This window comes from Labeo rohita, chromosome 20, assembly GCF_022985175.1.
Source record: "Labeo rohita strain BAU-BD-2019 chromosome 20, IGBB_LRoh.1.0, whole genome shotgun sequence".
Taxonomy (NCBI): domain Eukaryota; kingdom Metazoa; phylum Chordata; class Actinopteri; order Cypriniformes; family Cyprinidae; genus Labeo; species Labeo rohita.
The window spans coordinates 3032271-3059949 of NC_066888.1; the positions used below are offsets into that span (position 1 = coordinate 3032271).

General features: G+C 36.9%; 1 protein-coding gene across 12 annotated transcripts in view; it reads right to left on the minus strand.

The window, feature by feature from the left end:
- Positions 1 to 1386: 1386 nt before the first annotated feature.
- The window catches only part of nrxn3b (neurexin 3b), a 317541-nt gene continuing 291248 nt past the window's right edge, over positions 1387 to 27679 (minus strand). For 5 of the 12 annotated variants that reach the window (XM_051138794.1, XM_051138792.1, XM_051138793.1 and 2 more), the window contains 4 exons: positions 27063 to 27152; positions 25667 to 25977; positions 14397 to 14475; positions 1387 to 4420 (listed from right to left, as the gene is read on the minus strand). In XM_051138794.1, the coding sequence (XP_050994751.1) occupies positions 3462 to 4420; positions 14397 to 14475; positions 25667 to 25977; positions 27063 to 27152 (1439 nt within the window). In that variant the 3' untranslated portion in view covers positions 1387 to 3461. Of the gene's footprint in view, positions 4421 to 6224; positions 6382 to 14396; positions 14476 to 25666; positions 25978 to 27062; positions 27153 to 27679 lie in introns of those variants that run through there. The other 7 variants (XM_051138796.1, XM_051138795.1, XM_051138801.1 and 4 more) reach the window with 4 other exon arrangements.

Below are 27679 nucleotides of genomic sequence, written 5' to 3' on the forward strand. Positions count from 1 at the left end.
GCGTTGTTACAGTGGGCTCCTGCTGTGATAACGCATTTGCGCTGCCGAAGCCGAAATCAACAGGGAGTAATTTCAGTGCCAGAGTTTGGCTGCAATGCTTGCAGCTTCATTGGGATTCTCATTGGTTTCAATCACACTACAGAATGCAAAACAGCAGCCCCCCTGAACAAAATATATAACTGTCAGTCCTAGAGCTGTGCCTTGAATTGCTAGATTTTTCTCCATCTTCTCCACATCCTTTTTACTCTTTCATGTTTCATGAAAAAAGGGATGATACCCAAATGCAAATTTAGTCAGTATTTCCATACTGGACCCATATACTGGACCCATAGCGAAGGTCTTTTGACAACACACAATAATAACTTTTCAGTCATACAAAGAAAACAAAAATGTCTTTCATATGCCCTTGTGGCACTTAAAATATACAGTATAGTGCATAGTCAAATGTTATATTTTCATAGTGCTTGTTTGAGCTTAAAGACAATTAACTTGATAGGGAAAATGTATGAAGATTATTACTTTTTTGTGTTTCATATAAAAATAGCAGCATGCAAGTATAAAATGACATGAGGGTGATTAAATAATAACGAAATTTTAATTCTGGGGTGAACTATTTCTCTAGTGTTCATAATTGCAGCTTTCCTCAATTTTGGCTAACGCTTGCGAAGCGGACATTTATTAGTGGTGATGAGAGCTTATCAAATGCTCTGTTTGGGCTCCAGCTGCAGTATGATGAGGAAAGATGATTGCATGCTCTCATTTCATTCATCAGCATTAGCCACAACACTGATCAGATATAACTGAGTTCACATGATGCACTGGCCATGTATCATTTAATAATGCAGAGGGACTGTCAAATAAATCAGGAGATAATGAAAGGAGGAAGAATATAATTGCCCAATGCCACATTTCCACTTGGGAAGTGTTAGATTTCTAGATGACAGTGTGTGATCATTAATCTGTTTTTCAAAGTCACTTAAGACTTTGAATCTCTAATATAGACACTGATTGTATTATTAATTATTGGTCTACTCTATGGTATCCTATTATTATTGTGGTCAGAGTTACTAACCAGTTGATAGATATATATATAGAGAGAGAGAGAGTACCTGTAGACTGTAGGACTGTAGACCTTTAGTAGATGCTCTGCAGGAAAGAGCTAAAATATTAAACAGTACACATCCACATTTTTAGCAGACTTAGTTCAGTTTTCAATTCAATTTTCTTCATAAGCATTTTTCTCCATATGCTGAAATTCTTCAAAAATGTTTACCATAAAAGTTCAGTTTATAAAAAGTATTAAAGAATCAAGGCATGAATAATTGTGATGTCATAATCCAGTGGAATGTCAGAAACTTGGGATAAGAAACACATTTCACACTTGCCTTGAAAACAACTGGGAACGTTTTATTGCTGGACATAGTTGTCAAGAGTGAAAACAATAACTGAAAAAAAAGAACACAAAATCAAAATTACAGCACACAACTCTGAGTGCTGTGATGATAACAAAAAAAGAATGAATATACATGAGAAAAAAGAGGAATTGCAACTACTGCCAGCAAGAATGGTCATAATCCAACAAACCTAAAAGACTTCACGACAACAGCGCAACATGGTGAAAATCATAAATACACAAATGAGACACAGACTTAAAAATAAATAATTGTGAACTTTAGTAATGTGGTGGCAGTATGAATCCAATTCATCATCCACCTTTATTTTATGAGCTCTTGTAAACTTATTTAAATAGAAAACAAGAACCACTTATAAAATAACCAGTACATGGAACTTTGATTGTGCGGAGAGTGATTTCTACCAGTTGATATCTTATGGTTTTTGCACATCTGACTCAAAAACACCATCGAGACAGATCAACATACAATACTCTTCCATAACACTGTATACAAGTACAGTGCGGTTCAAACATCTGCGACCACAGAGGTAATTTTTTTTTATTTTGCGTTTACCGTTTTATTGAATTTTGCGTTTACCGTTTTTATTTGCATTTTATTTTATTTTATTTTATTTTATTTTATTTTATTTGTCATAATAAAATAATCACAATATCATAAGCAATTGGAATGTAATGTTAAGATTTTGGGTTGCATGTGCAAAACCAGCTTATGTGGAAGCAAGGGAATCTGCCCCTTTGTCAGATAAATTAGCTTATCTGATTAGCAACATTAAAATTAGTGCAGAACCTTAAATATTTCTTCTACATTATCATAACATTACTTTCATTTTTTTTCTCCCCAAATCCTGAAATGTTCTGTTCATTCACAGTTTTTTTATTTGGTTGTAAATCTCAGATTTTCAATGTGGGCTCAGACTTTTGGACTTCACTGGATGAGCTACAATGAACTAGATGTTTGCTCAGTTTGTACAGAAAGAGTATGAACATTTCAAAATTAACTGTTGTGTACAATAATAAGCTACAAAGTACCGCATCTATGATGTAATAAAATATGTAAACATATTTATTGTTTGACACAGGTGACTGTGACAGCATGAAATATACACTTGTTTGCACTGAATTTGTCCTCCTCAAATAAATTCATACTTCAGCCCTCCTTCAGATATCAGATTGCTTCGTTCACAGTTGATCCATATGTGAACTGTGTTTGTAACAAATGAAGTCAAAAATGAAAGAGGGATTCCTGAATTTAATGTTGAATGTCTCATTTTCGATTTGTAAAAGATGGATGTTTTTTAGTTGAATCTGGCTATACATGACAGAGCTCAGTCAGAATACGAATGTTAAAGCAAGTTAATCCTTGACAGACACTGGAAAAGAAAAGGATGAAAACTAAAAGCAGAAACAAAGGTTAAAAAAAAAAAAACATTTTTTCTACAGTAAACCCCTGAAACATATTCCAAAAACACAATAAAAAAAAGACAAACATACCATTTGTTTAATGGAACGCTTCCTCCATCGTGGGTTAGAAAAGTACTGTTTTATGGCAAATTTTCCCACTTTGCATTTCCAAAACAACATCCTCTAGTTCTCCTCTTTGCAAAGATATCAGTACTACATCACACACATCACATGCATGTCCAAAATCATGACCGTTACCCATGATCATCATTGATTTGTACAGGGTTACAATGGACAAGGATTGCTTTGTTTTTTTTTTTTGTTTGTTTTTCCTTCGTCTTTTTTTTACACCAAGGATTTTGTACCTCAGAAAGTCACTTGAGGGATAACAATGTAACAATGAAATATTTTACACTGGCATTGTCCCACTACCAAACAGAAAGTAAGGTATCAAGGTCCCCAGAGTCCCTTCTCCCAATGCTTACCGTATGCCTAAGTGTGCTTCAAATCACTTAACTTGGAAATGGGTTCAGTTTGATTCAATCTGTTTGAGTTCTTAAAGGATTTTCTGTGTAAAATCACTGTTTTCTGTTCAAGATTTCTCAGATGTTGTTCTGTCTCTGTGTTTTGTCATTCAGATTTTGTTTTATACATAGTATTCCTTGTCCTTGTCTTTTGGTCTCTTGTTGCTGGCACCCTTGGTGCTGGGCTGTTTGTCTTTGACTACTGTGCCATTATTCTGTGCGGAATTGCTAATGTAGTTCCGTGTTTCATCTACCTGATAGGAGCCCTCGTCCCTGTTTCTGTATTTGTACATGGCATAGAGAAGGATGAGGATGCACAGGGCGGCAGCAGAGACAATACCCACCACCATACCCGTAGTGCTGCTGGACTCACGTATTACTTCAGAGGCACCAGGAGGCACTCTCCTGATACCTGGCACGGTGGGCAGGGCGCTGGGGATGGTGCGCAACATGGGTTGGGTGATGTACGGCCCCCTCGGTTTGGTGCCGTCCATGTCGAAAGACGTGGGGAGTGGTAGTAGCACTATGTCCGGTTGGGGTTTGATCTCACGGTTATTCATTTTCCCAGCTGGGATTTTAGGAGCGGTCTCAGGCGTGACAGGTGATGCTGCTGAGCTCCTGAAGTCAGGCAGAGGCGGGATGGCCGTAGTCCTGCCTGCCTCAGAGGCCTTGCTAGGTTTAAAGTCCTTTACTTCCCACTTGGGCGCGAGAGCTTTGTAGCCACCTTCATAGGTCGATGTGGTCAAGATCTTATCTGTTACCAGGGAGAAGGTGGTGTAAAAATCTTCATCGTCAGTAGGGGGGAGGCTAGAGTCGAAGGCCTCCCCAGAGCCAAACCCCGATATCACCAAGCCATCACCATCATCATCATCACCATCATCATCATCACAATCATCGCTGCCTTGGTCCGACAAGCAAGGTACCCCCGCCTCGGTGGCAATTGACAGGGACTCTTTGGTGGTCTCAATAATGGTGAGGACGGGGTGAAGGGTCGGGGGAAGGGGGATGAAAGGGGCTCGAGTGGAAACAGGGGGGATGTCTATGGGATCCTCAACTAGAACAGGGATAACTAACTCCCCTCCTGGCAAGCAGAAAAAAAAAGGAAATTAGTATCCATTCAAGTCTGGCTGCTTGCAAACAGGCAACTGTATATGACCAATTAAAGCAAAGCAAGAACATTTGGAAAGAAATATGACAGAAAACAAACAACCAAAAAAAAAAAAAAAAAAACACTTGTCTAAACCAATGGCCAAAACAAACCAAGAAAGAGCTGAAAGAGAGAACAGAAATGTAAAAACATGAGGTAAATTTATCAAAAGGCTTGAAGGGACATGCAGGGTTTTGAGCTTTCTTTTTGTCATACTCTATTTAACTGACCTCTACATAGAACACCTATCACTCACAATTATTGCACCTCTGCAACTTAGAGTGTCTGAAACAAGTGAACCTTGAACATCTTTATTTTGCTATATGTAGATTTGTGTACAGTGGTGAAAGTACAAAACTGAGCAGATCCGATTTGAGCAACTGCTCACATTGTGAATTAATTTAGGAAATTTATGTCTAAGCATTCTGTTGGACCAATAAACATAAGACCAACGAAGAGTGTAAAATATGGAACACTCCTAAAAGATACAATTATTGTATTGAGACTTCTAATTTTCTGAGGGGCTTATCAAGACTGTAGAAAAAAATGACTTTAGTTCTTTTCTCTTTCAAGTCTGTCATACTTGAGATGAAAGCCAATTGCCTTTTGACAGTTCTTAGGAAATTGCCACAATGGCACAAGTCACATAACAGTTCACCAACACCTGAATGCGCTTATTCTCGTATGTGAACAGTGTTATACCATAGATTACATGATTCACATCACTCAATTTGAAGATGGCATTTTTAATGTTGAGAATAACATACACATTGGGCTTCACCACAACAGACTGAATTTTAATTAAAATGTAAAACCATTTTAGGTAAACTCTTGCATTTAGCCTTATTTAATGAATAAATGTGTTTTTATGATCAAATTACATATAAATTACATAGAAACTTGTTCTGGTTGTCTTTAATGAAGGAGGTCTATTATAAATTATAATCATTTTTTCCGTTTTTTTTTTTTTTTTTTTTTTTTTTTTTTTTTTTTTTTTGTTTGTTAGAATTTACACATTCAGATGGTAGTTGAATCTGCACAAACTTATACCAAGATGGCTTTGCTTGTTACAAACATAGGGCACTATAAGGCAACACAGGTCTCAAACAATGAACCAAAAGAAATAAAAGGAGAGGAAAGAAAAAAAAAAACAATGCAAACAATGGTTAATGGTTAGAGCAAAGCACTAGAAACATTCGCAAACCAAATGCACAGAGAGTCAAAAAGAGAGTAGTAAAGTACATAAAAAGAAAATTAGTCTAAAAAAAATAATATGCCCATAAAACAATTCATCAAAAGGTGGAAGCATACCATCAGTTCTGTGACTTACATCAACAAATTGCCCGCATGATTTTGGCAGGAAGAAAAAATTTACAAAAAATTAAGAAAGTTGTGTAAGAATGCTTGGGGATAAGTATGGTTAATCTGTAAAGATTTAATTAGGCAATCAATTTATCCTCTGATTTTATATATCACAATTTTTTCTTAGACAAGATGATACAGGGAGGCAACGACACATACATTCACACCATGACATGAAAAATAACTTCACCATTCTGCTCATTTGTTCATTCTTTTGATAAATAAAGCCTTTTCTCTACAAAAGAAAACTGTACATTTTCTTTTTTAAGATAATTTTGCTTTGAAGTATCTACAGATACATATTTTCTTTGTTCTTTTTTAAAAGTTAATTCTTAAACAATTGAATGACTGTACATACTGTACCGTTGCTGGGGGGTCAAAAGAGAGAGAGGGAGGGAGAAAGAGAGAGAGGGAGAGGGAGGCCTATGAACAGACTAGGTAGGAAATGACATAGATGGAAGTGAACGTGTACGTCAGTTGCCATGTCCATGTAAGGGCGGTACGAAGCGGTCGGGCGGCAATAGAGCTTTGGGCTGTAAGGAAGGGATGGGGATATACAAACAATGAGCATATACATGCCCATCTACCAGATCATATAGCACTCTCAAGACTGACACTCTTACAGACCCTAAGCTGCAACTTCTGTCCCATGCAGTTTCCATTATGGAATTTAGATTTCAGCAATTTAGAAGTCAGATTTCAACTGGGGAAAGTGTTGACAAATATTTAACTGACTTTGTACATTTGGAGTAGATAGTGGTGAGGAATTAGCATCGTTTTAGCATATTTTTTCTTGATAAAAATTATGCATATACAAGTATATAGTAGAAACTAAACAAAAATCAGTATAGAAATCATAAAAAATATATACCAATGTATTGTTATTTGAACTTTGAAGGAGAATTCCATCCAAAAACAATCGCCAAAGATGCTGAGAGCCAAACATCTGGACCACTTCATAGTTAGACAGATCATGGTCATTGTTTATTACTACTTAATTGTAGGTTTGTATAATAAATACACTGAATTGACTTTCAAATCCAAGAGTTTTATTATTATTATTACCATCATCTTCTCATCAAGCACAAAATGTTCCAAATGCCTCTAGTCAGCATACTGATGCATGAAAACTATATGCATTTTGGATTGAATTCTCTTTTGAATGATTTTATACATAAACATTTACATATATATGCAGTAAATAGATGTATAAATATACACAAACCAGAGGATATATATGTATACATGTATAAGCAAAAAAGCAATAAAAACAGAGAAAAAAAATGAAAATTCTCTCACACTATCAAGACTAAAATAATCAGAAAGCACATAGTAAAGTCAAAGGGAAGAGGGACACTGTACTGTGACCACCTTCGCAACTAATAATGTCATTATTAGTTTTCTTTTGTAAATATCTTGTTAGCTTGACAGCACAAAGCAGGGGTATATTCAGGAAAAGGAGGAAAATTGTTATTTTAGATTTTCACTGCAAGGTGAAACCATGCTTTTTAACAAGTTGCATTTAGGGAAAGTAGAATCACAGCACTGCAAGCTGGGATCAGAACAGGGTTATAGGATATTGAGAAACTCATGGGCAAAAGGCTGTGGGATACCGTATACACCTGTACCAACTTGAATCATACGAGTGAATCAACAAAATCTTGATCTCAATGCAGAAATAAAGACCTATAAAGACCTATGACCATTATGTTAATCCTCAATATGTCAGGACAATTTAGAAGAGAAATATTTGGCAGAAATTACTGTATAACCTACAGCCGTTCGCTCAAAATTAATGACAATAAAGACTGGGAATTCCACAAAATGGCCCTTATAAGACAGAAAACATCTGTGTGAGATGACTTTTGCAGGCACATTGAACAAACATTTAAATAAATATATATTTATGTTTTATGTATGTAGGACATGAGAGAGATTAATATCTTGTGTGGTTGACCGGTGTGTTTTTTTTTTTAATGGTTAATGCTGGTATTGATTATCTGGTGAGCTGGGTGGCATACAATTTACTGACTGCAAAATTGGACAATATTTACAAAACCCATGAAAACTTAGCATAAATTAGTTAATAAATTGTAACAAGAATAATAACTGCCAAAAAGGTTGCCTTATCAAAGCCTTGTTTACTGATTCCCTAGGCCATTCTGTGCTAAATGAATTTATTGACTGCTGATTTTATTGGCTGCTTCAGATGTTTTCATCAAGATGAAAGCATCTACTAAAACCACAGACACAAAGACAGCGCCACAGTGGACCCCCACATGTCTCAGTAAATACTTTAATCTTACATTAGCACTTCAACAAGCAATGATAATTTTCACAGTGTTTTAATTCAGCGCGAACATTGTGTGCTTGTCTTAGGGGACAATATTTGTTTTGCAGAGTGGAGATAGGAGAAAATGTTCTTTGGGCTAAGCTCCATTACAAAGCAAACACTTTTACACTGCATTAAGCCTCCAGCTCAGATAGATTGCAGCGCTCTCTGCATTTGCTTACAGGAGTTAATTCTTGTAAACAAATCTGATGGGCCACCCTCTTTCTCAGCAAAAAAAAAAAGGTCTTCACTGCAGAACTTTCAGAGCAGAGAGAACGCGAAACGAAACAAATTAACCATAACAGCTGACATTCACAGTAGTGCTCTCTCTCCTGTGCCCCCAACCAAATCTGAGTGTCCTCGGTACAGATATCCGTGTCTAAACTCCGTGACCATCTTGCTTTTGCTGAGTCTTACCAAACAGTGATGAATGCCGCAGGTGTGTGGGGCTAAACCTGCCTGATCCCCTAAAAGAAGACTCTGTGTGAGCAGGCCCCTGTGGTTTAGAAAGCTCGCCACAGTCAAATCCTTTTGTGTCAGCCATGCATTGTGCTTAACCTGTGACTATTGAGGTTCTCCATCACCTCAGCCTCTGCTAACTCATCACCAGTATAAAAACTGAAAATGTGGTAAATGGGAAGTCTGCATAAGTGCTGAGGCAAATAGCAGCAGGGCATCCCTGCACAGAGCTTGAGATACAAAAACTAGCTTTTATAACATTTCCTCAAAGCATCAGATTGGGCAATGGCTAAGCTCTGCCTTCCTTGATTACATTTAATCATGTATGAATTAAATGCTGGTATTTTTTATGTTCAGTACTGTAACTCAGTATTTTGAACTCGGTATTGTAAGCTCATATTACTTTTTCATGTGAAAATGAATTATTGTTCAAGGTTAATTGTACCTAAAGAACTTTTAGTAATTTAATTTTTTTTTAAGGTGGGGCTTAGGATACCCTTACGAAAAAGAAGCTTATTCAAGTGTGCTATTAGAATACTTATGTTAAACTAAAAATAGGAAAGTATACTTTTAGTCTACTTTTTATGTACTTCTCAGAAATGGGCTTTATGTACTTCTAAGAAAAATACTTAAAATGTATAAGTATTCTTGACTTATACTTAGAAAAAGTCTAAATATATTTGAGCTATACTTGTGCTCCTAGAATCTGTTTTCTCATTGTTTTACGGTAGGGCGCACTAGTACACATCTTCTGTACAGGATTTACAAAACACAAGCGAAGAAGAAACTGAAACAACAGATGCTTCCACAAGTAATTTAACACAATCATCAAACATAAAACAGCATCAAAACTGTGTAACATTGTGGAATAAAATGTCGACCAATGAAGAGGTAATAATGACTGTCAAGCTTTGGGGTGCTGATCAACTCTATCTACATTTTCATTATATCTTTCTGAATCCAACTCATGTTCTTGTTTTCAGCTTTTTGTTCAAAATGTTGTTTATTTCTTCATTTTTTATTTATGAACAAGCAGATATCCTGTTCTTTCTTTTGATGTTTTGTATGTTCAGATATTCATATAACCAAATATATACAAATTAATACCTAGATAGGGACATAGTAGTATACTCAAAGTATGATGTAAAGTTCACTTAAAGAAAACTTACGAGTATATTTGCAGTATAAAAGCATACTTTTATATACTAGAAAGTGGGCCAATTCGGTCCCAAGGACTACTGAAATAGTACACTTACAAGTATACTACTAGTATATTGATATGTGTATACTTACTACATGAAGTACACTAAAAATATACTTGAACTTTACTTAAGTATACTTAATAAAATAACCTTTAAGTATACTACTTTTGGTAAGGGTAGAGTCAATTAGTTTGGCCTTCCCAGTTGTGATGTTTAGGTGCTGTGGTTTTATTTTCTCTAGTTTGTCTTTTTAAATCTCTCTCCAAGGGATCACAGTGTCACAACTTCATCATATCATCTTGATGTGACCCAAGGTGTTAAATTAATATCCTCAGCCAGAAGCATGTAACCACCGTCTGCTGCTCAATTTGTTGTATGGCCATTAAGCTAAATGTGTCAACTAAACAACCTTTAACTGATCTAAGAGCTGCTTCAAAGTGACAGCCGGCCCAACGGGGCCTGACTACACCAAAATTCAGCCCGTGTCTGCAGTTCGTTGACCCATTCCTCAGGGTCTCATGTTCTCTGTGCACCTCTCCTGATTGATGTCTTGCTTTGAAGACTGTTTTTCCATCTTAATCAACCGAGCCAATGACAGCACGATGAAACCTTAGGGATCTTACAGAACAACATCAGTTTTACTTTAAAAGACTCTTCCTTCTTGAACTACACTGGTGCCAGCTTTTCCCCCAGTTTGACTCAAACATCAAGTATTTGGAATTGTGTCAGTTGTCTTTGTGCATGATTTGACTGAGTTTATTTTTAGTCTTCAGGGAAAGTTCACGCCTATGATCTATTCAGAACATACACTTCATTTATTTATTGGTTATCTTAAAGCTGAGGTGTGGATATGTGAATCATGTTAAACCATGTATAGGTGATTTCTTTCCATACACTGTGACTGTGTTTCTATCAACATACATGGAGGCTCACTGGAAAAACATACTTCTAACTCCAAAAATGCACCTACTGTATAGACACAATTCACTGTAGTTTCCAGTTAAAATAAACACTAGCTGCAGTAAATATACACCACAACTTTTATTCCTTTTCACACAAATTTTGATTACAGGGACAGATTATCAATTAATAAACCACAATACTATGTTATAAACAAAAAAAAAAAAAACTTTTATCATAGTGAATGATTTGTAAACCAACACATTTTGATTTCTGCACCACATAATTAGCATTATATGTGTGGCTTTTCTGTTGTAGTACACTTATTCGGTAGCTAACCCGGTACAGCACTGCACTTGGAAGAAGCAACAAAATATTGTTTTGCAGAAATGTCACCACAGGCACATTTTTCCACATCCTGACAAGCCATTAGATTTGACAAACTGATAATTTGTTTATTTCATTTTATGTCACCTCATGGCCTGTATCACCACACTAGAATCACTACAAAATTTTAGGGTTTTCCCATTTTCAAAATTCCAATGTAATCCCTGTTCTTGATATACCGGTTTCATTAGCCTTCTTGTGGAATTCCCATTAGTTCAAATGTGTTTCACAGAACACAGAGCAAAGATACAGGAGACAACAACATCAGCAAGACATCAGACAGAACAATCAAGGCTCAAAGACAAAAACATCAGCACACAGACATACGATATGCACAATAGCACACATGGTCAGCCTGTTAGCAAACTCATGGATGGAGAAGCACTCAAGATGGAGCCAATAACATCCATGCAAGAGTCATGATGGAGATCTCCCACTGGGGATCAGTTAGTATGCAATCAATGCATGCGTCAAATGTGACTGATCAGTAGCAACAAATAGAAAAACAGATATACTTTGTGGCAATAAAAGTCTTTTTATGCCATCTGCATTCAAACAGACATGTCTATGCAGAAAGGCACAGAAATAAAGATGAGATCAGGGATGGAGGGGTGGGGGGGTGTGGTCATTCTTTCACACACAACTTTCTTGAGACAGAATGGGGTTGCCTGCACAAGGCAAAAATAATAAATAAAACATATGATGGCAAGAAAAGATTTTGTTGCCTTTTATTTCCTGTTGTATAGAATGTGGGGATGTTTAATTTTAGCCTAATGGCACAAAACATAAAAATGAGGAAGAGTTTTTTTTTTTCCAACCACCAAAATTCCATGCGGCACAAGATGAGACGAAACAAGAGGATCAACTTTAATCCTGGAAAATGGAAGGATGAGGACATCAAAGAAAAAGCCCCCCAAGAGGGTAAAATATATATTAAAATAATAATAAAAAAAAGAATTCTTGGAAATACAGCAAATAAATCCAAATCACATGAATGAAATGTCAGAGTAGATACAGTAGGAAGATGTTTTTCCACATGAAAAGGTTAAACCAAAACAGAACAAAGTGTCATGCAAACTGTCCAAGAAATTTGAAACGAAGGTCAGACTGATGATGTGAATTTCTGTGTCAACATGAAATCGTATGAGTGTGGTGGTTTGTGGCTAAGTGTACTCGTATTGAATGTCAGATGACAAGAAATGAAAGGTAAAACTGGAACTGTCCCTTAGCATACTTCCTGTTGCCATTGAATTTAAGAGGACTTGGTGATGGTATTAGATTTAACAAAGGGTGAATTTATCCAAAGCACAACTTTCTGCCATCAGGTTTTAAAACTAGCACAGAGTAAATCTTTGTATAATGAGCAGAGTGACCTTGTAAGTTTGACAAAAATATGCGGTAAAATTAACAAACAAATAAATAGGGGCCATCTGTAAAGTCAAAGGTAATGACAGACCATATGGATACTAGCTTGCCAGGCAAACGGTTATGACACGCTTTAAAGACGATGAAAACAAAACACTGTTTTAGCTGGAAGTCATTTTTACAACTGAAGATTACACAAAGAAAGCGTGATGCCAGCTAATTGGTGTATTTAGGAGTGAAAGGTTAAAAAAAAATAGTCAACGCAGAACATATGTTTTGTATAACGCATGGTGTGGTTTGAGGTAAATTCAAGGGCCTTAATTAGTGTTCTGATGACATTTAGAAGCAATTAAAGGCCCTTTGGTTGAGAGGTACCAGTACAGTGCGGCAGGCAGACCATTCATAAACCAAACAAGCTTTGCATCCATAATGGCCTTGTAAACACTAAAATCAACAGCACGGTTTCATATACTGCGATGGCTGACAATTACAGCGAATCCAAAGTTCTCTGAAAATAATGTTTTATCTTAACCATACCAACTAATATGTCATAGTCATACTGTGCAAAAACGTTTGTTTTTAACCTTGAGGAAACAGAAGCTATGTGTGGAGAAAGGTGAGCACAGAAATTCGAAGATATCTGTTCTCTATTAGATGTTTTAACATAAGGCAAGCCTTCAATGTGAGGAAACAAAGGAACAAACAGGAAGGAGTTGTTTCTGTTGCAGTTAGTCCGCTACACATCAGAAATCTCTATGCTCAAAGCATTATTCTCATTTGATTTGTAAACAACTCAAAATGTATCATCTGTCAAAGACGCACACACACACGCACTGCAAGAAATCCATTGTGTACAGGACTGATACATTTTGAAGCATCAGAGTGAACCACATGGAGTTTGATACTAATTTTGTACTTTTATCGTAAAGTTTGACTCTCTGTTGATTGCTGAGAGGACAAAATTAGTATAAACACACAACCATGTTAATGATGTTCGGCCCCATAATCAAGTGTAACTCTGAAACTACCCAACGCTTCCTGAGTCATTTTATTTCATCACTGAACTGATTTAGAGAAATCAGTCCACAGATTTCAAATATAACAGAATTAAATAGAACAGAATTTGGACATGTAAATCACATCTTAAAATGTATCAATGTCACTGCACAATAGTTCACAAAATATCAAAGCTAGTGACATTTATTTATTTTATTTATTATTCTATATGCCATTTGGTTTGATATTTTATATTCTATTAGCTTGTTAAGTTTGACGTCACGCATCACCTCTTCCGTGAATTTCGGGTCTTACTACTCACTAATTTGTTTTCTCTTGTCAGATGACACGAGAAAACAACAAACGGTGCTATATAGTGTATAATTATACACTCAAAATGTGATATAATACTGCTAAAAAACTATAATCCTATCCCTTAACTCCATACCAAAATCCCAGATAGCCAGACAATGAAAATATAAATTAATAAATATAAAAATTTAAAAATGTTTAGCTTAAATGTTTATTATGAATAAACAGTGCTCATAAATAGCTGCTGAGATAGTATTCTCAAGTGAAATGAGTTTGGGATTGGATCCGGAAACAGCATTCGTTGGTGCGTTTGTTGGACGCTTTACGTCACCACTTAACAAGCGGATTACAGTAACACCCTTTTATTGTGACTTAAGTGTCCAAATACTATTGTATATCAGTGATATACCACTGTATATTACTATAGATGTATGTTTTTATTGCTATGGTTTTTGAGCTTGAAAAATGGCTTTTAAAGTCACTTTTGAAGTTACACTGGGGTTTCATGGGGGTGATGCTTTGAGAGGGAGAACTCAAATTGAAGAGATTGAAAGACCAAGTTTAAGCAAGCACAACCGTAACACATCCATCCCACCTGTGTGTCCCCCATCACACTCCTCCAGATCCTCGTCGTCACTGGAACATTCTGCAGAGGACACAATGTCATCCGTCGTCTGCTTGTTCAGCCAGAGGCGTGTGGAGACATAACAAAAAGAACAAAGGTTTAAGTGAAGCCAAATCTACCAATTCAAAGAGGATCATGGGTAAAAACAATGAAAGCACATCATTGCAGCAAGCATTATTTTACTTCTCTCCCTTATTTCTCAAGGGCAGCAGACCGGGGACTGAAATGTCAGGTTTGTTTTTCTATTTGGGTTTATTTATGGTGGCTGACTCTTCATATATTTCCTACCATCTCCAGCTTCTCATGGGCCGTCACAGATCATCACTGTCTCTGGACGCTTGCCTTCTGCTTGCTCATCAGCACCTTCCTCTATCCCACAATTCTGATTTATGAACACACTTGTTCCCACCTTCTCATTCTCTCCCAGCCTGGACACTCTGGCAGTGTTGTATTTCACCCCACATGCACGCACAGCCTGTTAATCAGAGTGGATCGGTGCCTCGATAAAATAAGCCCTGTCACAAAGCAAGGGTTATGAAATCATAGCACTGATTGAGTTTGCAGTGCTCGGTGAGAGGACGGGCTCTAACTATTATTGAGTTTGACAGGCTAATGAAACAGAATTCGTCTGGAACCTGGAAGAGAGCCCGCGTACTAGGATAGAGAAGATGCTGTCGGGAGGAACATTTGTACTAATCTGCTCACAGTTTGACACTCACCACCAAAATACTGAATATAGTTTGGAATCTTTGGTATGCTAGTATTCCCATTATCGCCTTACTGTAATCTAATCTAAGGGGGATTACATTACTGTCTGATGTTAAATTTAGGGTTTGACCACTGATTATTTGAAAACACTTTTGACAAAATTATGCCACATGGCATCTTAATCAGCAGATTCTCAAAATGTGCTTAATTCAGCAATTTTTTGCAGGTTAGTAAAATGTCAAAAGCTAGACCAGCCAGGATCAGCATGGAAATTCATTCTCAAAGGAACTGTAATGGTGCTGTTATAATGGTGCTATATAACAGGATACTGACCCAGACAAATGACAGTTAATTCAGACATGATTCTGTCACATTACAGATGTGGCATTGACAAACCTCCTTGAGATCAGAGGGTCCTCACCTCCCATAGTTCCTTACTGCTGTTCACTACAGTTTCCCAGAGTGTGAAATCACAGCAGAGATTTGACAGATGTGTTCGTGCATGACGAGTCGCAGAAGTGGTGTCAGAGGACAGGCTAGTCCAGACCATAACAGCTCAGAAATGACTTTCTGTCCGCACAGAGCACCACAGAGACGCCACTAACGTCCTATTTACTGTCTGTGACCACAGCTAAAATATGAGGCCAATACAAAAGCAATTCCAGACTGCCTAGAATTAACTACTCAGCTTCAAAGTGTATTCTGTTTAAGTAAAGGGTAGACTTAACAATAACACATCTTGTGTTAGCAGAACAAGCATCAGATAATGGCTCTCAAACATTTGCAATGCTTTGCTGTCTACTCTGCAGTATCTTAGCTGAAATGGTACGTTATAAGTGACTAATTTGAAACATAGGCAGCAATATGTTTACATCATTAAAGTACACAAATGGATAGAAATACTTACTCAAGCAGAGGTAAAAGTAATAATGTTAATAATGACTTGAGTGAGAGTTAAAAGGTAACACTAAATTAATACTAATAAATGGCTAATATTCTAGTAATATGCATGCTAATAAGCAAGTAGTTAAGAAACCGTAAAATAAAGTTACCAGATAAGGGTGTTCATGAAACGTGTATTACAAAAGGGATGTCTTCTCCCCATTATGACCACATGTCACACAGATGGTGTATCAAAATCTTGACATACTTTTAAAAAAAATCTAATTAAAATGCCATTAAATTGAAATGTTTTTCAGTAGATACACTTATAGTATAATATCAGTGATGGTGGTTTTGCATTCAAAATGCATGTAAAGGGAACTGCTTCGAGGACATAAAGCAAACTAAATTCAGAGCACCTGCAGTACTCACATATATGACAAAGTGAAATATATGACATACATGAAAGTTCTTTCAAAAAGAAAATGAAATGGGAAGGTATTGGGAAATAGCACCAAATTTACAGCATGTTTGACAATGATGAGCCTATTTTCACAGGCACATCAAATCTACTGTCCCTAGCTGACGTACTTTACAAAAAAACTATTTCACAGCTGGCTAAATCCAATTTTGTCACAAAATCTCCATGCCATGTATTCAAAAACTTATTTTGGGAGCAAAATATTCCTCATTTTGTGTGGAAATCACTCTCCATTCTTCATTTCCCTATTCTCTCACAGAACACATGAAGTCGTGAGGGACTAGACGTGAGGTGCTCTAGAATGTTCAGAGTGCTGAAGTGATAGAGATTGTACAGTGCCATGGCTATGAGGTCATGTCATATTTAATAACTGTAATGGCCTGTAATAGGAACACCCTGGTGAGCAGAGTGTCATCAATGCAACGCATCAAAAATATTCAGCTTTTTCTCAAATGCCACTGTCTACTAGAAGCCAAAGCCCAGGAAGATGAATGGGTGGAGGATAAAGCACTGAGTAGCCAGACACTCTTGTGCCTCGTTTTCTTGACTCATTCAGACTGCAGAATGTCTGTTTCAAATGTTCACTTTCACCTCTACAATCTGAAAACTTCAAGAAACAAATATCCACTCTCACTCTACTGCTTTGTCCTTCCCAACAAGATAGCCATCTCAGTGCCGGAAGCACTTGTTTCGATTGGGTCACTTCTGATCTGCATTATCATGTCAGATCTTGGCTTTGACAGACGGACACGAGAAAAGCTTGTATTACAAAGAATTGATGCCATCAGGCCGTATCCCTGTCAAAGGCCTGCCACAAGTCTTTTTGCTCAAGCCTGTCTTCTGGGACGTTCAGAAGAAAAAGCAAGATCAGAATGATATGCATTGTTGTCTGGCTAATGTCACCTTCACTGAGTGTCCTACAGGAGTTTGAATATGTAACACTGCATGGTAGACGTGACAAAGCATTGTATCATATCCTTTAGGAGCCTGGCCGGTGTTCCCTGTTTCCAACGAAACAGTGTATACTATAACATCATTGGCATCACAGGATTTATTCTTTATTCCCCAACCCTAAACATATTTTTGTCTGGATAAGATCTAATATTGATATGTGTGGAGTGTGGTCTTCTAAAGTCAACATTATTTTCTTCTTTCTTGATGGAAGAGCAATAGAAAAATAATACCTGCAATTTCCTTAGTGGGGAGGTTAATGAAATTCAAGCACAAAAACAAACACAGGCACAATCTGATTTATCAAGACTTTCTCTTTTTTATTAAAAAACAAAACAAAACAAAACAAAAAAACTTAAAATGTCAAAAGATATTATGATTAGTTTTTAGAAAATATATATTAAAGTAAGCTTATTTTGTAACATCTTGGGCAAACAGTTTTTTTTTTTACTATTTAGAAATATTATATATTTAAATATGAATAGTTTTTCAATTAAACATTATACTTAAATGTACAAAAACAGGCATATCAATTGCAAATGCAACATTTGCATCATCTTCTAAATAGTAGAGCAATGTAAAAAATAAAATAAATATTTGATTTTAAGGATGTGAAGTGTATTTTTTCACCTTCTTTCATACACAGTACACGCCTGTGACTCCCCTCAGCACACTCTAATTGTTCCAAGCCATAGCAGGCAGTTTCAAACAGGGCCATTTATCTTCCAGGGCAAAGGAAATGGTCTTTGGCCTTGATCTTTAATCACTCCCCTGCCGCAGTGTGCAAGGTCATCAGAGAAGTGGTGACAAACAGTCGTACAGAACTGCCCTCGTCGCGCTGAGACTCGCTGACTAAAATTAGAGAGCGACACGGGCCCAACAGGATGTTTCAATTACAGCCTGAGATCAGGACAGGAAAAAATGAAGCGTTCAGTTACTGCGTGTGGCTCTGTGTGTAATGGAGATGCAGAAGGAAAGGGAAATCTGGCCAGAGACCCACAGGACAGAAAAAGGCATAGAGCGGCAAAGGACACAGAGGATTGAAATCCACAAAGATTATAGACAAATCTGTTATCCAAGAAGAAGAGAATTTCGCTGCTAATGCTGAACTCTAGGTAATTTAAGAATGGAGGCAAATTTCTGAAAATTTAGAAAAGGAAGAGTTTACTATTTACTCTGCCTCATTTCATTCCAAACCTATATTACCGGTGTGTAAGATAAGAGATGCTCTTTTCTAAACAATTAAAATGAACTCCATCAAACCATAAAAGTAGACCAACTGACAGTTCCTCTTGCTTTTAAAGCCATCATGGCACTGCCTTTGTGGAAAGCAATTAATTATTGCTTATATAATTCAAAATCAAAGTTTATTTATAAAGCACTTTTAAAATTATACAATTATATAAGCAATAATATAGATAATTACTTTATTATATATATTTTAATTATAGATATAATTATACTTTAATTAAAATTTAATTACATATATAATTACAATTAATTGTATATAGGCTGTAATATATATATATATATATATATATTATAGCCTATATACAATTATTATAATTATGTACTTATATTTTCATCAAAATCTATACGTTCCTACGTCAAGACAAACTATCAAATCTTTAACAAACTATCAACCTGTAAAGCTGGATATGAATGTAAATGCTCTTTTAGTTCTTCTAAAAGTGTCTATTTCATTAGCTTATTTAAGATGACATCCATGAACTTCCAAACCACCGTCCAGACAGCAGCCAGACTCAGACAATAAACTACTCTTGAGATGTTTCATTACAACATCAGTAAGAGATGACAGTGTGTTTACCCTGTGCTTATATACTCACTGTCATCCTCTTGCTTGCTAGAGAGGTTAAATGTTAGCGGTGCTGATTTGAATACTGATCTTGCAGGGAGTCTGAGCTCAAAGGGACTTTCAGTGAGCACAATGTGGGATTTAGCCCTCAACGGCTGCCATTCACATCTACTCCAGCTGAGCCACAAAAAGACCTATACTGACACTGAGGGACATTGTCAATAATGATTATTCCATTCATCATAAAATCAAGTATGAACACCCATGCTGAGCATATAATAAAATCATAATAATAAAACTAAAATGTCCACAAAATGTTGATAAATTCTGATCTCACCAATTCATTTGGATCATTTTTTTTTTTTTTTTTGCTGTTAATTACATAAATAATAATTATAGTTATTATTATAGTTATTATATATACCTACATTCCAAGTGCTGATATACAGTACTGCATGCACAGGAACTTATTTAATTTAAAAACTGATTCATTCAGCAGTGTTGTTTTGTTTGGAATGGTTTTGTTGACCGAGCAAACAACTGGCAATAATGTATCTAAGAATGTAAACTGTACCTTTATTTATATACTGTAATGGAACTACAGATCTTACTTAATTACTAGGGACCAATATTATACATTTAATTCTGGGGACTCTAGGTTCAGAGGAGATACTTTTTATTAGCAGATTTTAGTTAAGATGACTACATTTGTAGAATGTGTGTACCTTGACAGTTGAACTACTTTTAATCATGAATAGCCTGACAAGCTACAGTATCATCGTTACTTTACGAAGACTTTTTACACAAGCTGTTGTACGGGGCTTTGTGTTACATGCATACATTAATGCCGCTATTTGTTTTTGTAACACCTTTAGCTTTTCAGTGTCAGGGGAGCTGAGACAGATTGAGGTGATTGTGTACACTCATGCAGAGCAGAGTATTGTTGCTTCCCTGGGCCACATGTTTGCACACATCCCCTGCATGCTTTTTTTCTAATGAGCCCTTCACCCTGGAAGTCCCCCATCCATCTGCCACCTTCACATAATTGGGACCACCAAGCTGTCCCAAGGCACCCAGCATCCATCTCTCTGTGTGCAGCATGAGAAAAGGCGAGTGAAGTGAAATTACCATGTGGATTGCAAACAAGTACATTGTTGCTGCTGACCTTTACATGGTTCTAATGTACACGTGCTCTGTGCCCATCTGCAGGCAACCACTGAGGAGTTATAGAGTAGTGAAGTTCAGGCTGATGGGACAACATATAGATACTGCTGTCCAAGTGAACTGCTATAAATCAGCTTGATGCTAAGATTATAAAATGGCACAAGAATTGCGGAGGAATGAGAATGCTCTGAAGTGAAAGCTGTCTGTGAGAATTCAAATGAATAAGACGTGCACTAGGGGTTTCATCATGCAGGAAAATGCACTGATCTACCTGTGTGAAGTAACAGCCATAATCTTTATGGCTCACAAATCAATATTTTTGGCCATCTACAGTACATACTGCAGCTCTTCAAAAAAGATAATGACAACCACATTTACATTAAACGTAGCGTCTACTGCAAGACTGGTGGTTATTGCAGTGGTGTAAATAAAATTCCCCTACAGTAGGACAGGGCTGTGCAGCATTCAGAACACATATTAACACAGATATTTATCATGCAGGGGATGTATCACCTGGTACTGTATGGCAAATGACATATGTCAGTTTTCAGTTTTATAAAAATATTTTACATATTAGAGAATACGATATAACCTTTCCTCTGCTGGGTGGCTGTTTAATTTATCTGAAATGCAATATACTATATACTGTGGCAATCCTGTCATTCATATTCAAATTCTGATTCTGCATCCTGTGGGCTAAATTTAATTTGATCAAGGAAATCAACACTTAACAAACCTTTTTTAGGATTCTGACAAAACCTGCTAAAATGGTGGTTGTGCATTTATAATTAAACATCCACACTACACTTCAGATTAGGAAATACATATTCACTATTAAGTAAATGTTGTCCCTCAATAAGCTCCTAATTCCTGTGTATTGATATTAAGTAAGGTGGTTGTAATAGTTGTTTAAACATGTGGTACGGTTAAGAGATCTAGAATATGGTCATGCAGAAAAAGGCATTAATTATAGTTCTGTATAAGTACTAATAAACGGCCAATATGCTAGTAATATGCATGCTAATAAGCAAATAGCTAGCTAATAGTAAATAGTATTCTCTAATCTAAAGTGTTACAGAAGAACAGGAACAATATCTTTTTAAATACATGACAATGCAACAATGTTATTTTGAATGGAATAGTCTATTTGGCACAAATACAATTTGCATTAAATTCAACATGATTTCAGTTGATAGCATTTAAGTACATATTCCATTATAAAAAGAGAATGCCTACAATGCCATGCAAGAACTCAAATCTGTTCTTTTACACAAACTGTCTCAATGAACCGCACATGAACCACCCTCACTAGAATGAATCACACTTGAAAAAGGTACATATTTAAGAGTGAATAATTTAGGCAAGCATGTTTGATTCACAGATTGTTACTGGAAAAGCTTGCTACAGTATTCAGAAGACAGCTGAGCCACTAAATGACAATGGAAAATCCAGAAATTACTGTGTTGTTTCCATTTTCACACTATTTCTCTCACCTCTTTTTTTTACTTTCCCGTCATCACTCCACACAAACTGCCTCTTTGTTGCTTTTTTCTTTCTGCCTTTTTCTCTCATCCTCCATACTTAAACAGCAAACAATCAAGCCGTGTCCTGTCAGCTACATTAACTACAGTAACTGAGTGCGTTGGAAGCCGTAGTCTTTTTTTTTTCTGTTCAGTGGAAATGAGAATTCCCCACTGCTACTCTCCTTTAAGTGCAAGACTTGCACAATCAGATAATGACTACATCCTCAACAGGCATGTATTTGATGCAGTGGTGATGGAGTAGTCGTCTAGCGTATCTAATGCTTGTGAGGCTTCCAGGTTTAGCCGTGACTCACACATCGTTAAAACAGCACATTGCTGAAATCACTGGAATTAGTCATTCAGTTTGGAGGCGGATGATGAGAGGTGACGTAGACAGCTAAACGAATTGAATGCTTAGAGCTGGAATCTGGCATAATGCAACACCAGATAAAGACCATCATCTGTTTCATAACTGTCAGCAGGTGTCCGACTGCACAGATTAAGAGCACCTACACATCAGAAATTGTGTTGTATTAGAGAATACCACAAAATCATTGATTTCAATGAGGATGGTGCACTACAAAGATAACAAAACACTAGGGTTGGCATTCTGATGTTTGCAACTTTTTTTCAAACAAACTGAGACACAGACATCCATTGATAGATGAGAAGCAGGTTCAGTTGTGATCAAATTCAATTCACTGTATTATCTGTTTCTACTCTATCAAGATGCACCTTGCTCTGTCCTATCCATTGCTCCATCAGAGCTTCCTCTAATCTGTACCGTACCCGAACAGCTACCGAAGAAGCATTCATGTTCACACTTGACAAGGGGTCACAATTGAGCGACTACAATACAATTCCAAAACAAAACCCCCAGTAAAGGAGTGCTAACAGAGGGAATGTACCATTTACCTTCAGACAAATCTGTCCCTGAGACACCCAGGTTGAGAAAAATTGATGCTCCTATTATTGTTTCATCAAGGGCGTGATTGCACCCTCTCTAAATAAATAAAAATGGTTGTGTATGTATCTGTTAACATGCTCAGTGTGGTCTTCAGTCATGTCAGCATTTCTACAATGCCTTTTGCTTTTGTTGTTCCCTAGTGTGTAGAAGCATCATTGAGCAGACTGCAGCCCGGGGCACAGTGAACAGCCCTTGCTGGAGATGAATGGATATGCATGCTCACACTAGAGTCGCCCTCTTCTACCAGAGATCAAGTGTGAGGCAAGACCTCTCCCAGGAGTCCCATCATTAATTAAGCGTGAGATTGCTCTACCATCCATGCCTGGATAAACTCAATCCATCTATGGATAAAATATGATTGCACACCTCTTACTTCTTGGACCCTGGGGTGGCCTGCAAGGGTGGGGAGTCAGAGGGCTATGCCAAATAGCACCTTACAAGCATAGCTGCTGGACCCCAAACCACTCAGAACAGCCCAACATCAGTCACAACCTGCTACCCCCAGGGGATGGAAAACATGTCAGCTTGTTCTCTTGCTGTCTATGCTGACAGGTAGCAAGGGAGTGCTAAAACTGAGACCTATGGAAAATTAATTTGTGGGCACAGCATGAATCAAACTGCCTGAAGGCCTGGAAATTGATCTGGGAGAGCTTGTCTTAAAAAACAAAACAAAAAAACAACAACAACAAAAAAGAAAAACACTTTCAACAAAACCAAAATGGAGATCTTGTTGGAATGAGAACATTCCTGTGGTATTTGAAGTATTTTGAATATATTTATTAAAGATGTTGTGGCTAAAACCTGGATCTCTAATTTTGCTACTAATTGTGAGAGTGTCTTACAAAATTCACAGATCAAAGCAGAACAATGAAGTACTCATAAAATGTGTGATTTTAATCTCAGTTAGAATGCATTATATATTAATTAGCTTTCATTGGCGTGCTATAGTACTTTCACTGACCATAATATTAACTAACTCAAGGGGCAATGACAAGTAAAATTAAATTGCAGTGATTGGTCGATCAGAATGGTCCTCAGCCCTTAACCTAATCCTAGTCCTAAATCCCAACCCTAATCCTACATCACTTAAATCTGATATTATTCCAGGACCAACAGCGATGTTAATCCAGTAGAATGCCTTATTCAGCAAAAGCACAGACCATAACCATGTACTGACGTCCATTCAGTTATAAATTCTTTATCTCTGTATTGCTTCGGCTATGTAGGGTCACAGGAATGCGGGACTCTATCCCAAAAGCTGAAAGCAAGAAAACGGACTGTCCATCACAGGGCTAAAATACACAGACAGATAACCTGTGGGTCTTTGGATTGTGGAGGAAATTTAAGTACTCAGACAACCCACTCCACATGGAAAGAACTTGCAGAATCCACACAGAATGATCTCCTGAGTTAGCCATAACATTCACTCAGGGCTGCGGCCTACTAGCCTACTCATGGGTGATGTGAGTTCACATGGCTAAAAGGTCAAGATGGAAAAAAAAATGGCTAATAAGAATTCCCTGAAATGGTCTGCATGTGAGTTTGAAGTCTCTTATCAGTGGTTGGATTGCCAATGCATTGATGAAGTTACGCTGCAGTCAGCATTGACATGAGAGGTTATTATTTTGCTGGTTGATCTGTTTAAATGTGAGAAAAGAATAAGTCTTCTTGGCCTGTCGCTGAGCTGTGCCCTAGGGAGAGTTATGGCTTTAATACGAAGACTGCTGCTTCAATTTTTCCCCTAGCATCAATGAAATGGTCAGCATGATTAGACATTCATTGGCCTCATGTCAGACTGTGTTAAAGAAAGCATTCTGGTAGTCGACAGACTCCACGAGGCATCTAAACACAGTACAGATAGAAATGCTTTGCTCACCCCCAGGGAAGCTAGTCATCAGATAAGCACTCTTATATTGTCACAACACTTTATTATTTTCCTTCTTCTGTGAAACAGAAAAAAGTGGTTTATAGTGCCAAGCTCCAAAATGAAAACAAGGCATAAAATTATAAAAATTATATTCAATGTTTTCTGAAACAAATTATTAATGATAGCTTGTGTGAGGAACACACCAAAATAAGACGTTATTTACTGATAATCTTCCCCTTATTTGGAGCACACCAATGCTTTTTGTTCACACTAGTCACATAAGGTAATTAAACTAAAAATAATTTTTAGTGGCAACATGCCATTGTTCTTGCCATGGCTAAGGCAGTGGGAAAGATTACCAGTAAAGTACAGGTAAACTACATCAAATTCAGTCTGTTCTTCACACAAAGCTATGTTATGACTTCAGAAGGATTATAGTGCATGACTCATAGGGGTACTTTTATGGTGTTTTTAGTCTGTTTTGGAGCATGTCAGTATAAATCACTGCCCATTATCCGTGTGTGAAAAAAAGTGAAGCTGTTACCTTCTGCATATATTCTTTTCATAAAGTCATAAAGTCATAAATGTTCGGAAAAACATGAGATGCAATTTTTTTGTTACTTTTCCCCCACCTTTCTATAAGTGTTTTACATATTTTAAAGTACATAAACAAAACTTTTGAATACTGGACATGTACTCGTCATGCCTCACTGAAAAAGTTCAGACATGAGAACCGAAGGTCTCTTAATTTCTTGTGCCTTGCACGAAAACATAAATGCACAATAAATGCATCTTTACACTGCTGAGTATTTGGCCACCCTCACAATTTTGTCTACAGCCTTGTTCATGGAGACTAAATGGAGAAAATCAATGGATCTTACCTGAATGGTGGGTGGTGAACGCTGTTTGCGGGTAGTGGTGGTTGACAAGGTGGTAGTAGTCTCGATGAAGGTAGTGGACATCTCTGGGGGCATGGAGGTGGTGGTACGTGAGGGGCTTCTGCTGGTGGGCACATCCCCCACCAGTCTCACACTGCCATTTATCTTGATGTTGGCATGACCTTCAGCTGCCATGTTGAGCACCTTTAGACCATTGTAATAAAGACCAGAGAGCTGGCCTTGATACGGTCGCTTGCGGTCATTACCGCCTATTGAGATGGTGGCTTGGGTGTTAAAAATGGTCAGCTGACGACCTGAGGGGAAGATCAGTGAAGGAAGACACAGTCAGAACAGTTTATGCTTATGTTCATGTTATCTTCTTGGATTTTATTATTATTATTATTATTATTATTATTTAAATGTAGCTAATTGAATAATGTTATCCTTAATGGTCTAGATTTTAAAATCCAGGCATAATATTATTTTTTTTTTCTTTGCTGTATTCACTGTGAGGTACTTCTCATGCAAATGTTTTGGGGCAAATTCCAAATGGCTTTTCATATGGTTAGAAACAATAATGTAAGCTGATTAAAACTACCACACATTTACAATTCTGTATTACAGCGGGCAAGAAACAAAGCTTATCTCGTACATTTCAAAGAAATATCATGTTGATTCATGCATGTAGAACCATTAATGGGATTTCAATGTGGTTTTAGACAGTGTTAAAGGGACTTTATAATCATCTTATGTAGTTTAGGCAATGACCTTTAAATGCATTTAATAATCCAAAGGACTTTAATGGTAAATTTGATAAATGGGCACCCCGCCCTTTCACCCTGTTTTTGAATGAAACTGAAGAGGTGTCGGTCGATTTCATCACCGGCTTCAAACACAAAAGTGCATTAGTCACCAAAGTGGCATTTCACTAATACTTCAGCACCAATTTGTTATCTTTGGAAACATGCTGCATTAAGGGTTGGATTTTTTGACTATTCAACCACTAACATAACACGCTATGGAAGATCATTCCAATGAAAAGTTAAAAACATCCTGACTTTTGTTGAGGTTTGGTTTAGATTTAAAGTTGGAGTCCAGAAGCTACGTACTTATGCAGTGTTATTCTTAGTTACCAGTCCCTTTAACTGGTCAATGATCTGATGGAAATAACAAAAGAGGATCACAATCCACATAAAAAATAATACTCAACGAAAATATTACGTAATGGAAAGGGAAGCAAATTATGAACATTTTAGGTTAATTAGTGGCAAAAAGGCTAAGCAAAGACTCATCAGACCTGGTTGGACAAAAATATAACGAAACGACATGACAAGGATCATATGAACGCAAATTAAAATCAACGAGAAAAAAAAAAAACTGAGGGTCTTGTGAGAGTTACCTTTCTCATGTAGCCAATCTTCGACCGGCCGGGTATATTTGAACGGGATTTTCTTATTAGCCATTTGATAACGCTCATTGTCGCTGTTGCCTTTAAAGTTTGAAAGTTTGAAAGACATCTTAGCACATTGCACATTTATACACTGTTTAAGAAGGTTTAGCTGTGTTTAAAATTATTTAGGTCTTTTTAGGCAGTTTAGATTTCATTGTAAGGTTAACTTCAGTTGAAAATTATATGGCATTTTTTATTAAATAGTAACAAACTAAATAAACAGTTTAACACAATTATTGCAGCAAAAATTAGACACCACATTCAGACTTTAAGACAAAGTACAGGCAACTGTTAAAGCGAGACATACTAACAATTCATTTCAAATTGCATTTCCACTGAGCCTCTGTAAGAGGTGATCTCCCACTTAGCAATCTTTAAAATGGGGTGTAACTATTTTCCCACTGGACATCACATGCTTTTTACATTTCAAAGTGCCAAGGAACACTTTACAAACTATTAAGGTAAGGGAAAGAGAGAAAGGGAGTGAATGAGAAAAAGAGAGAGACAGAAATAAAAAGAGATAATGTGTAGAAGGTCTAAGCCTGCTGGGAAATAAGGCCTGTGAT